This window comes from Echinococcus granulosus, assembly GCF_000524195.1.
Source record: "Echinococcus granulosus chromosome Unknown EG_S00074, whole genome shotgun sequence".
Lineage (NCBI taxonomy): Eukaryota > Metazoa > Platyhelminthes > Cestoda > Cyclophyllidea > Taeniidae > Echinococcus > Echinococcus granulosus.
Window position 1 is genome coordinate 329,095 of NW_020170454.1, and position 14,182 is coordinate 343,276.

Consider the following 14,182-nt stretch of genomic DNA (forward strand, 5'->3'; position numbering starts at 1 on the left):
TTGGAGTCTGCAGAATTCATCATTATCGTTTCTAAGGGAAATTTGTGCCAAACGGAGACCTCAGAATTAATTTAACACATGAAGAAGTTAAATTTGCTGTGTGAAAATTTCATGTAAATTTAGTTATGATTACCTGTTTTTGCTTATCTTTTTGCTTATCTCGCCCTAGAAGGATCTGCCGGTAGGACAAAATCACCATCATTTGCTCCTTATGCAACGTCGTCACACGGCAAATTATGCGTCGATCAGACGTTCTTCAAGGTGGCTGAATGTGCACAGAATCGACTGCCAAACGTGCGGCCAGTTTTGAGACATCACTTTTCTGCACATGTCCCACTGCGGCTCGGCATCTTGCGACTTTTACGTCTTTATTTACATGTGGTATGGCTTGGCCTTACACGCTGATCTGTGTACGCACCACGCTTTGCCTGCTATGCTCAGCATCTTGCGACTCTTATAAACTTTTCATGATCTGCAGGCTCGAAAATGATAATGAGGAATGCATGACATTCCATACAGATACAGTAGCATTCCTTATGGTAAAATTCCTAGTCTGACTCAAAGGAATATTTTTGCCTAAGAATTGCTTTTTAGTGATGCAAAAATCAGGTAATTAACTAAACAAAATCGGGCTCTTTAAAATATCAAGCGCATATGCCATTACAACACCTCTAACGCCATCGCCTGCCATCCCATTGGACCTTTATGAGTGCTCGAAGAAGTATGAGCACACTAGAAAAAGGTGAGACAATCTTTAATGAGGTTGGAAACACCTACGTCTCCCATTTCCCAGACATCCACTTTGACCACCAAACAGGGTCGTTCAACGCATCCACAAAGCCATCACTCTCTATCAGCAATCACGATTCGACCACAAGCTAGTCCCTCAGCGAGTGCAAAATTTGTGAAATTGTCCTTTCCTTGCTTTGTCACAGGGCAGCAGACATTGAAAACAAGCCGATTTATGAAATAAATCCAGGCAAGACTAAAATTTGATAAATGGAGGCTGCAAATGATGAAGCAGTGCTGTGTGAGGTGCAAGGGGGAGCGAACCTTGTGTGCAGTGCTTTACGTTGGTCTCCAGTTGACCTGTGGGGAACACGTAGGCGTTTGTTTTCATCTGTTGTCGTTTTTCGTCCACCATGTGTGAAGTAGGGAGGTTTTTTCGGGCATGCTGACATTAATGAATATTAGTGAGTGAGTCAACGTCTTCCTGAAGTTCCTCCCTGAGGCTCTCTGTCAACTTGCGTGGTGCATGTGCCATCGCTAATAGCAGATCCAATTCCAGGCTCACTGTATAACAGGTAACCGCCGTGGGATTAACTCAGCCAGTATGTATAGCAGTTGGATCGAAATTCCAGTACACGATTGGTGGTGGTGGATCACGCAATTTCTGGGACTCCTAATCACCAAGGTATGACATTTCATTCACATGAGCAATTGCAACTCAGACCTCGGTGACGACTTGGCGCAGGTCAAATGGCATTACTCTTAATTACTTCGTTCAAGCCGCATAGATGGGGCTGAACGCCACTTCTTCTTCTGTCCCATTTCAAACAAACATATCAAGTCCATTTGTGGCAACAGGTCTTATCTTCACGGCATTTTGATTTCTGTGTATTTCTTTTTTCTTTTTGCGAAAGACACCAAAACATAGCCCGGATGGAATAATACTGATTATAATTCAACACTGTGGAACTAGCCGCCGTCTTTTTGGGTTTTACGTGTCTGACCACTGAAGCCTTGGATGTCCTTAAATCACTGGCGTGACAGTGTACCTCTAAGATCACCCACCCAATCACCTGAATCCGCTCTTAGCTGGTTCCTATTTAAAGCCTTTTAAAGATGGCGTATCTGGGTAGCTATATCAAAACAAGTATTGACACTTTCACCATCTCATACCACTTGTTTGCCATTACTTTGCTAATATATTTGCAAACAATTTTTGATTAGTTCACACTAAATTAATCTTGATGGGAGGTAGTGAGCCTTTCGTAGAAAGGAAATAATAAAGATTCTTCACTTAATCCTCTCTTTTCTCTGCGTATTCTTTGTAATGTCACCACTCCTTGACATACTTTTGCATTCGCTGAATGGACTTCCTGAAGGAACCGCATGCATTTACATAGCTGCGCTAAAGATTCATCCCAATATCCATGTTTTACTATCTTTTTTAAACCACCTTTAGACGACATGGAAATAAGTAAGCTTTCCCACTGGCAGTTATGCAATTTTTCGAAGATTGTTTTTCTTCTGAAGAATTTACTCGAAGATTTAACCCTCTGGTGTCAACGTACTCGTCTTTGGCGGAGCATTTCCGAGCTTTCCGCTCCCAGTCTTCCTCCTAATTCCATATGTGATAATTTTATAATCATCGTCGTTCCCTAGCATTGTGTGAATGGAGATATTTAACCACCGCGGTGTCTTGCTTTAGCCTTTGATCAAAATGATGACCTTAAAATTCTACCAATCCCTTTGATAGCTTTTTCAAAACCCTGGATGCAACGCTTAATGATCCAATAAATGCGGTGAATGTTTGTTGTTCAATTTTAAGCTAATCAAAATGCGACAGTCCCGACATTTCCTTCCCTAAACGTAACCGCTAACGTCATCAAATTTACCATTTATTGCACTCATCACCTCCCTCTACAAAATATCATCTGCTAATCCTTCGAAGTGCCTAAGGCTTCTCCGAAAACCCTTAGGATGCGGACCACTTTTGCCAAACCGATGAGGTCGCTGCTGTCAGAATTGCTGTTGCATCGACTAAGAGAGATAAATAAAAGCCAGCGACTTCAAAAGTTATCTGCACTTTTTATTTTAAGTTTTAATTTGCACCACTATGGACGGAATGCATTCCTGCTTTTTAATACCTCCCTTAGATTCGGCTAGGCGCTTTGCTACGTTTGAAGCCACCCATTATCCAGAATCAGCCTCCGTTTGTAGACCTTGTTTCGTCATTTCGCTCTAAATGCCTACGGTTTGTTGTATATAGTGTCTTAATTACACAAAGCTGGACCGGCCTTCATTGTGTTTACCTTGAAATACTCCACATTAATTAACTCTCGCCCGCATCCCCAAAACGCCGGTTGTGTAACTAACCCTAGACACACCCAAAACATTCAACTTTTTAACTAGCTAATGCTGTTGCACTCTGTTGAGTCCTTCTGGCACTTCTTCTCCTTCTATTTCCCTGATCCCTATCGGCCATGAGAATGCCCTCAGAGCGCCAAATGGTCCGTCAATTTACGGTAAGCATCGCCTCTGCACGGAGGTAAGAAGGCACTTTGTCCAAGCTCTATTATGAGAGGTGTAGTCCCTTTTGTCAACTGGATTTAAGTAATCACTGCCTGTGTAACTGTCGAGACTACATGATGCTTCACGTTGACTAGGGAAATCTTAAAATATACACATCCACCCATGATTTGTCACTTAAGTTTAAATGAACCAGTGCTACCGTATGCATGACAATCTCAATTATGATTAAATAATGTGGGGGTTTCGCCACGTAATTAAAGTTTTAGCAGGAGAGAGCTTTAGTTTTACCAATAGAAGCCTAAGCTTGATCCAGTGGCTGATATTCACAAGCAGTTGGCATAAAGTGAAAAATAGGTTTTAGATCGAGTCTACTGGCAGTCTGAACTCAACTACTCCACTGTATAATAACGTCCATCATGTCAGAATCCAATATCGTTCACTTGTAAAATAAATACAAGGAAAGGAAGATGTAAACCTACCATAATTTGGGTTGCACGTGTTTTTATTAAAATCCACTTAAATGTCTATAGTAAAGGCCACACTTGCAAAACCGTTCAGATCCTACTAAGTAACATAAAGAACAGGTACACTAAGTTCTCTTTTTTACCTCCTCCTTTATCTTCTCAACTTCTGTACATTAATTGTTTTTAATATCGATAATACCAAGTGGATTCCTTCCTGTACGTCACCCATATAACAGTCTGATTTTCATAGCCAATAACAGCCATCAGGTAGGATGCTGACAATTCGTATCAAGGCCCACTTTTGCACACTTTAAAGGTACGTGCATCTGCAATGCTTCAAACCTCGATTTTGACCTCGGAATTGTAGATTTCCACGATGCTTCTGAAGGCAATTGGTAGGCGGCACTACTACTGCTACTAAATAACGATAGAGGCCATGATGCTAAGGTTCGGTATCCTAGATCATAGAGATGCAAAATCCTACGTAGTTACTGAAGAGCTCCCTTTATCTTTTTCTGAGTGACAATCTCAACATTTGCCTGAGTCAGCCTTCTCCTTCGGCAGTAGCAGTTCATTATGTTAAATGGGTTCATTAGCTATCCGGCTGCAAAAATGGCAAAATGAGTTGCCATGCCAGTGAGACTGTTATTTCCTTGATTAATAATAGCACACGCTGCAGCATTGTGAATGGTTTCAGTGCCGCATATATTCTTCTGGGCATAAGACATCAAGCAAAGTTCGATGTGGCAGGTGTTGGCATATTTCAAAATTATCTGGCTTTCCGTTTCGTGTAAAAGTCACATCTTGTGAAGGGTAGAGTGTTTTTCAAAAGGTCTCCTTTGATCACCATCCGCCATTGGCCACCGCGTTTGAATCGGGAACTCGTCGGAAGTTGGCACTTGGTCTGGTGGCTTTTCCGTAGTGACTTCGCAAAATCAGCTATTCACAGTGTACACATTTTAGCTAAGGGAGTTAGCTTTGCTATCCAAACAATGCACGTAAAATCGCCACACTTAAAAATAAGGCTTTCACATCCTTATTACCAAATGTAGCATATGGGTCACTCTCGTAGTCATAAAGGACATGGTGATAGAGAAGATTCGTTTATCGACAGTTTTTAGAAGAAATAGAAGACCACAAATCTTTACCTTTCGTGCAACTAGGACTGCGGTGAACCTCATAACGATCAAAAGTCCCACAGGTTTGGCAACTATATTCTTACTACTTTAAGGTAGCTAGTTTTGGTAAGGAAAATAAGGCAAGTAGTGTACAAGGTCGCAATGATTGCAGTGCGTGCATTCAGATCCGTCCAGTTAATTTAACATGGTCACTTCAAGTTACTTCAATAACGTAAGTGGCACTGTGCGTAACTCTGTCCGACATCTATTTTAAAATAAGGAGTTTCGTTACTAGTTTGCAACGACTAATTTGTTTACTTTTTGTAGGTGAATAAAATTACACAAATATCATGGATTTCGGAGGTTAACTCAAGGTTGCAAAGATGAAATGAGTGGAACGACGCCCCAATGGTACTAGTGTGTTCTTTTAATCATTAAATCTCCCTCCTTTTCCTGGTTACACAACTTGAGATCAGCCTGCTTAAGTGAAATGAGTGGGTTGGTTAATGAAGAGATGGTTTCAAGGTCACGCAACAAGCAATTACTTTGAGGGACAAGTAGGAGACGTCGTTGCGGGAAAAGTCGAGATGAGCCGAGACGTCACTGACTTACACGTGTATACATTGATGCCTACGTCGTGAATATATGCCAGAACCCGATTAGTAGATCACCGGCAAGACTCCACACAAACGCCGCAAAGTTAAACCTGCCATTAAGATGGAAAATGACACCTGGATTAGGTATCAGTACACTGACAAACCAGGAGCTCAGCACGGTACTTAGTTAATGGACATATTGTCAAACAAATTTCAGGTGCCGCTTTTGTCTGCAAACGTTCATCTGTTTCAAAGAACCGAAATGAACCAAGATGACGGTACGGCAGGCGTCTACGCGGAATGCAGACATCACATGACGACGAAAAACCGTCACTACGGCCTTTCACTGTGAAAGGAGATTATGTGATCGTCTCTACTGCATAATTACATGCCTTTTTCTCGCCCTCCCATTAAAGTTATCTTTAATCACAGCCAGGGTTATCCTTTGTTTTCCACTTTCTTCTCCACTCCACTCCTTACTTGCTCTTATGGAAAGTGCTTTGCATTTTACCACTTTCTGCCCACACACATTCATCAGCAATTTCAGATGTTTCATAGTTTGTGTCCTTTTCTTCCCATTCTTCCCTACAATCGGCATACTTTTACACTGGATGAAATCAAGCGTCTACTGAGATCAAACCATTTTCATATCAGATATTTCTGTCTGAACAGCATTGTGGTAGCTTCTGTTTCGGCAGTCCACATGTTATTTACGTCAAACATACATGTGTTAAGTAAGAGCCTATTGTCATTTAATTAAGGAAACGGTGTTGTTGTTTAATAACAATAACTCGTAGGATGCACAAGATCCGATGACACATGAGAATGTTCTTAGAGGTAATTTGAAGGGGCTTCCTAATCATTGCAAATCGAGCCTCCAATACTCCTTTAGCTTGGTATCACTCAATAAATTACAGGTAATATGGGGGAAATGTTAAAAATGCATCTGCCATAGGTTGCGATTGCCACCCATCTCCCTGTCCACCTATCGTCCCAACAACCTATATGCCTGCCTATCGACTTACGTGAGTAGGATGAATACTAAGACCTAGGCAATGATCAAGGCTTCTTTCCATCAACAGTCTATTCTCTGGTTTGTAGGTGCATTTCAGAAGTGGTTGACTTATAGAAGCATCAGTCGGAGGTACAAAAGAAAAGGGGACTGTGTCTATGTAGTCTTCACAACTTTGTGGGTAGTGGTTGTGTTGTCTGAAGCAGGACGGATGCCCTCCTTTATCTTCAGCGGTGCATATTTCCCTTTAGACTCAATGATGGTAAAGACGACAGTTTAAACCTTTACTACTGCTTTATCCGTCTTTGTATCTCTCATTAACGTGTTTCCTTCTATGTGGTGCTTTTATTGCATTAACGGATATATTCTCGGTCTGCTCACATCGAGTGGTTAGCAATGTCCATCTAAAAATGCACAATTCTTCAGCCAAGGTCCACGTTACATGCATTTGGCGCACAAGCATACTATGGGTCTGGTGAAATGTAATTCTAAATAATCACTGACAAAGAACAGTTTAAAGAATGATGTCTTTTCTAGACATCTTTGCATGCTTCGTGTAAGTTAGCCCAAAGGTCAGTCTTAGTTGCAGCCGGCACAAAGTCAAATAATATTCGTCAATCATAAGTTGTAGTTGATGAAAGTGGTGGCGGAAACATGGGCAACCACAAGAGTGCTTATGGTATGAGACCAGTAACCCTCCAGAGAGATGGATGAGGCGGTGGTCGCTATCAACCTTGGACGAAAGACAAACAAAAAATAAGTCTCCAGGTGCTTCCCTTTTCGATTATATCAAAGCCTGCGATGCAAAGTTGATGCTTTTAAACACTCATCGGCACCCCTAGAATGGTCTACATCTACCCTTAGTGAAAGCAGCACCAAAACTTCTTCTATGTTTGTCCCTAGCCGAACCGTAGACATTCCAAACCGATACAATGTATCACGTTTGCATCCGAGCCCAAGTTACATACGACGCTGGCATCTAATGCTCACCAATGGATAGACACACTCACTTTTGTTTTTACTGCATGCACCAGTCCATCAAAACGCATCAAGGGTAGTTGTCATACACAGCCTCAAGGAACCGCCCTCTCTTATGCATCCGAAAACTCACGAATTGCCACCACCACCACTACATGTTATGTAGTCGGCTTAGAAGCGAACCACATCCAGGAATTGCACCCAACACTGATTTGAAGACAATGAGCACAATATAAGGTCAAAAACAGCACACTGAAATTTAGCTATTATGTAATATGAAAGGCAGAGCGACACAAGGCAAACACTCAAAGTATGCGAATGCTATAGAGGGCGATTCCTGTCCACACTTTCCATTGAAAACTTGAGTGCCACAAAAAGCCAGCTGCAGTAGCGTAGCGAATGCAGACAGAAAGCGCTCTACCCCGGGGGACAGGTTGGAAGGAACAGATACTCCGGCAATGTAATTCAGAGCAAATGGTTTTCTTACGCACCGATCTCGTTTGCATCACAAATGCGATGTCATCGAATGCAGTGGCTCAGCACCCGCACTCACAACTCCATATCCTAAGGCAGCTGCGTCTTTAGCTACAAATATCTGCAAAATAGTCAAACTTCCCTCAGACAACAGTCGCAATGCCACACTCGACCGAACAATCAACTCCCAAATCGGCAATCTGTCAAGAATCTACTGGTGCACCCAGCCACCGCCGCCTGCATCGCATGCAAGTATTTTTATTACTTCGCAGACAGCCCTAGAAAGCAAAACCAATTTTGCAATCAAGGAATTAAATATTCTCCAAAATAAAAGTAGTAAGGAGAAGAATAAATTGGTTTCGATTTGTTCAAGATTTTGTCGGATAACGCACTACCTGACCTGTTAGATCCTGCTTCTCCCTCGCGTCGCACATCACTTTTGTTACCTACCTAATATCTGCTCAGCTTTAACGCAGGTCTCTCCCTCCCGAGAACAAATGGCGCCATAGGAGCCTTTTGTATTTCAACAAACTTGCAGAAGACGATAAATAATGGGTCAGTTGTTATTCCAACCCTTCCTAAGCCTCACAAACCTATTCAAAGTAATGAAACCGCCACAATCACACACGCCTTCCACTAACTCCACTTTATATTTACCAATGCGCTACACGTAATGTGGCACTTTTATGAGATGACTTTTAGATTTACATCTATACCTAGTAAACACTAACGTTTGCATCGTATGGGAATTGATGCATGTGGAGCAGACGTGATTTTAAGTGGTCAGTCATGTAAAACAGGTTCTTTTATTGTTAAACATTGAGCTATATCTCAGTAGAGTCCCAAATACAATCTTAAGCATTACCTTCAACTCGTTTCAAATTACACACAGTTCCATTGAAAAGAACTCAATCAAAGCTGTACCCAGAAATTTGGGTGACGTAGTCGCGACGCATGAAAGTTTGCTATAACATTTCAAACAAACACTTTCAGGCCCCTAAAAAGCCATTCGTTTACTTTTGGCTCAACCTGGGACACCAACTCATACCAAATCTGAACTTTGGGTAGGTGATTATTGAGGTCATTACAAAACCTGGCGCTGATGTTTTAACTAGAAATGCAGAAGTCCATGAATGCTCAGAACGTAAAGTGTCTGCCGTAATACTTATGTTGTTTTAATGTGCCTTTCAGGGAGGAGGCAATCAGGAAATTCAAATTTTGTAACCGGATCGTCCTCTCCCTTACCTAGTGACTGCGGCTCCCCTCCTTCTTGAATATTGTATTTTCCCTATCCATCTTGTCGCCTTTACTAAAGATGTCCAAAGCAAATTAACCGGGCTTGTCTAGGAACGCTAGGAATCGGGAAGCGGAGACCGAGGAGCCTCGCTCCACACTGCTGAGCGTGAATTATGTTACAGATGCAAATATTATAACAAATTGGACAGTACAGCTTTCCCACGGAATAACTATGCAATGACTTGTGGCTAAAGGGTAAAAGTAAGGTGTGTCCACCAACCACCCCCAAAAAGCGTATATTAATCCAAATTCTAGGAAGCATGCAATTAAGTAATCTACAAAACTATACAGCAGCCCATAGGCACTATATCCCAGTTAGGTAATTAAACATAAAAAATTGCTTAAATTGAAAATGAACACAAGCTGCGGTCAAATTATTTCCCCACTGTAAAATAATATATGTTAACATAAAACGTTTCTAGGTGGCAAAATAAAGTAAAATATACTATCTAACTTAGGGTGATTTTTTGAAAGACACTCATGTGCTGAACAATAAATTAAAAACCATCAAAGTCACTAATAATATTACTCTTTTCTTGTATAGACATGCATTCTTAGTAGCGAATTTTCGAGCTAATTTTCGCCGGTGTTTTCGGTTCTAATCATAGTACAATGGCTTTTTTTGATAATTATTTGCTGCATGAACTACATTTATCTTCTCATTCAAGGTCAGCGGGCATCTGTGTGATTGGCTGGCCTACTTGTTCATTCCTCCGCACGTCAATGGATTTATCCCGCGTTAATTGGATTGTATTACCATGGAACAGGGTAAGCAAGTTTTTTTAAGGACAAGTGTTTTTTTGTGGCTCTGGGTGGTGGGAACGGGTTGTCTTCATGTCAGCGCACGTTTATAGGTGAGTATATAAGAGGTGTGGGGAATCCCGTTTTTACCGTACATAATTGAAAAGTATTTGAAGTCGAAATTGAGTTGGAATTGAATCCACTGTTAACTTTTTTTGCTACCTATATATATTTTGGAGAGTAAATCTGTTCCCTCTTTCCAGGCTTATGGTGTTTGTCATTATGCTCACATACTCAAGGAGAGTTTGAACCTGTTAATCCAAAACAACTTCAGTCAATCTATCGGTTGACTTTGAACTATTCCAGGACAAATGCACGTTTAGCGGGAGTTGGTGTCTGCTTTGTTTCCCTAGCGGTCAAGCAGTAGATGTCGTCTGCTCTTTGGGGAACCCCGCGAGCGCCGATGTGTCACATCTGGAAGGTCTAAGAATTTCCACCACAGTCGTGTCTTGTATCAGTAGCATTCGTCGTTGTGATTCAACCTCTTTTCTGTGAGAATACACATGCGCAGCCACGGTTTTGGGGGCTGAAAATGGTTGTTAAGTCCCCAAATTTGTGCCTAAGCTGGTTCAACTGGACTGTGGGTTATACGTTTTACCAAAGTGAGTGTTTTTTGATTTCCTTATTCTGATCATCTTTCTGATCGAATTTGTTATGCTACGAAAAGGTTCCCACGCTTCTCATCACTATTCGTCTGTCGCGCCGCACATATATGAGACATGTGTTCTTTAGCAGTTTATTATAAATAGGGTTGCACTGAATCACGGTTTTTTATAATAATCATTTATATTTGGAACATCAAAACTGGTGAATATTGTATTTTTTGGTTTTTGAGCAGGATTTTTACCAAGCTGTATAACTAGCTGCATTTGTAATTGCTTGACCCATGCAATGACTGAGATGCCGTGATGGATGTTCTTGTCAGACAGGCATACCTTAATTGCGAAAAAATTAAGCAATGCCTTCATAGCTGCTATCTTAAGTGCCGCCTTTGGCTTCCTTTTATATAGATTCATCAGAACTTAGGTCCCGTTCGCTGATTCAGTCCCTTATTTGACCTCATTACCAAGTAGATGCACAAGTAGATGGTCTTGAATTTGCCAACTAGAAAGTGTTGAGTTCTACTGCGTGATATTTAAATCGTCAGCTTTGCAACTATTTGGCTGAACGTTGCTTTGCTAGCCTAATTTAGAACCTTGATTTTTCTATTGTTTTGCTTCGTATTTCTGTAACATGACGCCTATTGCGCCATCAGAGGCTAAATTTAGGTGGTCATTTCTTACAAAGGGTTATTTTACTTCATCTCATGAAATCCGTCTTCACCATTTCAAGCCGAGTAAGATTGAAGGGTAGGTCTAGACACTCCAATGAAAGTGCTGCCATGCTATCAGTTAAAGGGCCTTCCATGATCTACTCTTGAAATTCGTATTCAACATCGACGAATGAATCGATGAATCCTTAATACCCTTTCATCGTTTAAAAACTGATCTATTTTTGAGGTAGAAGTACGGTGATAGTGGAGATGTTATCGGACTAATATGCATAGGCCGCCATTGATAATTGACTGTCTGTTTGAATCTCTCTTTTAAATGTCTTTTTATTTTTTGTCATGGAGAACGTTCCACGTAACTGTCACTAGCTTAGATCACGTGATCATCTCTAATTTCGTTGTTAAACCGAAATATAAGTGGCAAAGTTCATCTGTTTGCTTATTAGTTTCCACCGACCCTGTGATGCTTGCTAGATTTGAAATACTGTATTTTGGGGATTTTTTGAAATTGCATTCGAGGGCGTTAGCTTAGGTGTAGCGTTGTCTCTTTATCATACCTCATACTTCATCAAAAGTCGTGGCCCCCAGTCGGTGGAAAATGACTGCCTAGATAACTTTGCCTCAAAGCCGTGTAAACACGATAACGCCCTTGTTGTAGACTCACTGGTTTCTTGTTTATGAGGAGATTTTATCCTTCGAATTGGGGTGAAATTGCCTAAATTCACTCAAACCACCAGAATGTCAGTGTTTAATCCACCAGTAACCTGTGGTCTGAACCCAAATGCCTAATTTTACTGCCGAAGTTAATTGGCGTCCAGTACATGCTTGCCACGGAACATTATCTATTCGACGTTGGCCATGTGGTGTTGGTTACAGTGCATGCAGTCTGTTGGTCTCACGCACCACTTCATATTCCCATACACCACAATCCCGAAATCATAATGACTTAACCTTGAGTTATAATTAGTTGCGCTTCACCAAAATGAATCGTTTGGCCCTTCAAATCCGAGCAGGACAGTTCAAATGCGTTTTCATGTTGAAATACTGCTCAAACAGTAGTGTACAATAGGTAATCAGGTATGAGGAGGTGTAGAAAGAATTGTGGTGGCCTCCACTTTCCTTCCATCCTCTATTGAGTACCTGCATGGTTGTATTGGTCACTTCATCCGTCCCTATGAGGCGCTCAGAAATGCGGCCTTTGTGTTTAGTGGTACTATATCAGAATCCTGCCTGTGGAGAAAGTAGATTTGGCCATTTCACATCTGATATTTTACTTATTCGTAAAGAAGAAGTGGAAATACAATTAACGGCAATTGACTTATGGGATAGACTGATTTGCATTTTTAACAGAGGTAGCAGCTTTCACCCACTGCACACTGCTTGCTCGTTCTTTATCCCAAACCTAGGTTGCAAGGATGAATCCTGCACCTCGTATTCAAAGAAGGTGGATATTCACAGCATATTGGTTCCCATTTGGTAAATGTCGACAAGAAGATTGCATTAGGATGTGTATTTCCATTACATGAAGATCCATACATTTCCATTCATTCTAAAAACTTCCTCGATTGGTGAGAATTCATGCATTTTCACATGCCCAGAAGCATTGTCATCGGGAAGTAGAGATGGTGAAAACTTTTTACGCATGCAATGGAAGGGTAGTAAACCCGTGTCAACGATCATGTGCGATGTCTTTGCGTGGAATACCTTGGAACTGTGCATTGACTTCGAGAACGCTGAAGTTCCCAGTAGCTCCCTGAAGATCAGCGACTGCACCGGCAAATGGACACAATTTTAGGGGAATACTTGCGACTGTACAATCTTCAGTGACTCCTCCCATTAGTTTGTTTTGCGTTCTTCTCACCTAAAGCTCCTTTCCGTTTAATACTAATTGCTTCCACCGCTGCTATCTCCCACCTTTTAACAGTTGAAAGGGGTATGGGTTAAAATTTACCCATCCTCAACAATTTGGTTGACTTCATTCATTCCCACTTTTAACAGTCTAGCTTTCTTATTATCGCTTTTACTTTTTCAACCTGTACAGTTCTGCAAATGCAAGTCTTTCTGAAGGAGTGGTGAATGTGCGACTGACGCGACTTTTAATGTGGTGCGTCTCGAAGTAGTTGCACCTTGAGGACCTGCTTGGGCCTATCGCTGTGAATGGAGTTTAGTATTTATGGACGTGGAGGAGGACTTGAAGGCTATGGGCTAGGCGGATGATTATGCTGCCAAGATGGCAAAAATGCAAGCGGGAATGGGGGAGTGATGAGTCTGTGTAGTTGAGCATGCAGTTTGAGTAAAAATATCGCCCCACTTTGCCATTTCGCATTTAGTGCATCGTATAACCCCTCTTCTTTATTGGCCATCGCGACGTAGTCGGTGCATTGGGAACCGGTGGCGTGCAAGCGAAGGGCGCTGTACGCTTGTTGTCTGCCGGAAGGAGGAAGATATCATTGGTGCAACTTGTCCTTTTCGGTGGATCCACTGTTTCGTTCCCATTGTGAGCAGCATTGGGAATTACTTCCTAGATGTTCCACTGCTTAGAATTGACTACTTCTCGACCAATACAAGTTGCACATCAGCCTCTGGATGGGACTAGTTAACTGAAATCGGGAGTGTATACTTAAATGCGTATGCTATTTTTGAGTCAGGTTGATATCGGGACGTTGCCATTGATATGCTTTTCTGCAATGGTGGTGAGTTACCAGGGATGTTGGAAACATAATCACTGTTCGCGTGCCTCAGAATCCCCAAGTAAACATTTTGTCAGATACGAAAAGGGCACATTTGAGGAGATGGTACAAGTTAGGTTCTGTAATAAAGGTCGGTCCTGACACTCATCAAATACAATTATTTTGTGCGCATTTGTGCTGCTTTGTGGTGTGATGTGCTCGGATTTAGTGGAGAAGGAAGATTGG

At 41.6% G+C, this 14,182-nt stretch overlaps 1 protein-coding gene across 1 annotated transcript in view; it reads left to right on the forward strand. All coding sequences in view use genetic code 11, as the record gives it.

Annotated features, from left to right (window-relative positions):
- Positions 1-9,954: 9,954 nt before the first annotated feature.
- Positions 9,955-14,182, forward strand: part of EGR_07326 (hypothetical protein) — a gene marked incomplete at both ends in the record, with an annotated part of 6,846 nt that continues 2,618 nt past the window's right edge. Inside the window, one exon of the mRNA XM_024496575.1 lies at positions 9,955-9,964. Within this exon, the coding sequence (XP_024349051.1) occupies positions 9,955-9,964 (10 nt within the window). The remainder of the gene's footprint in view (positions 9,965-14,182) is intronic.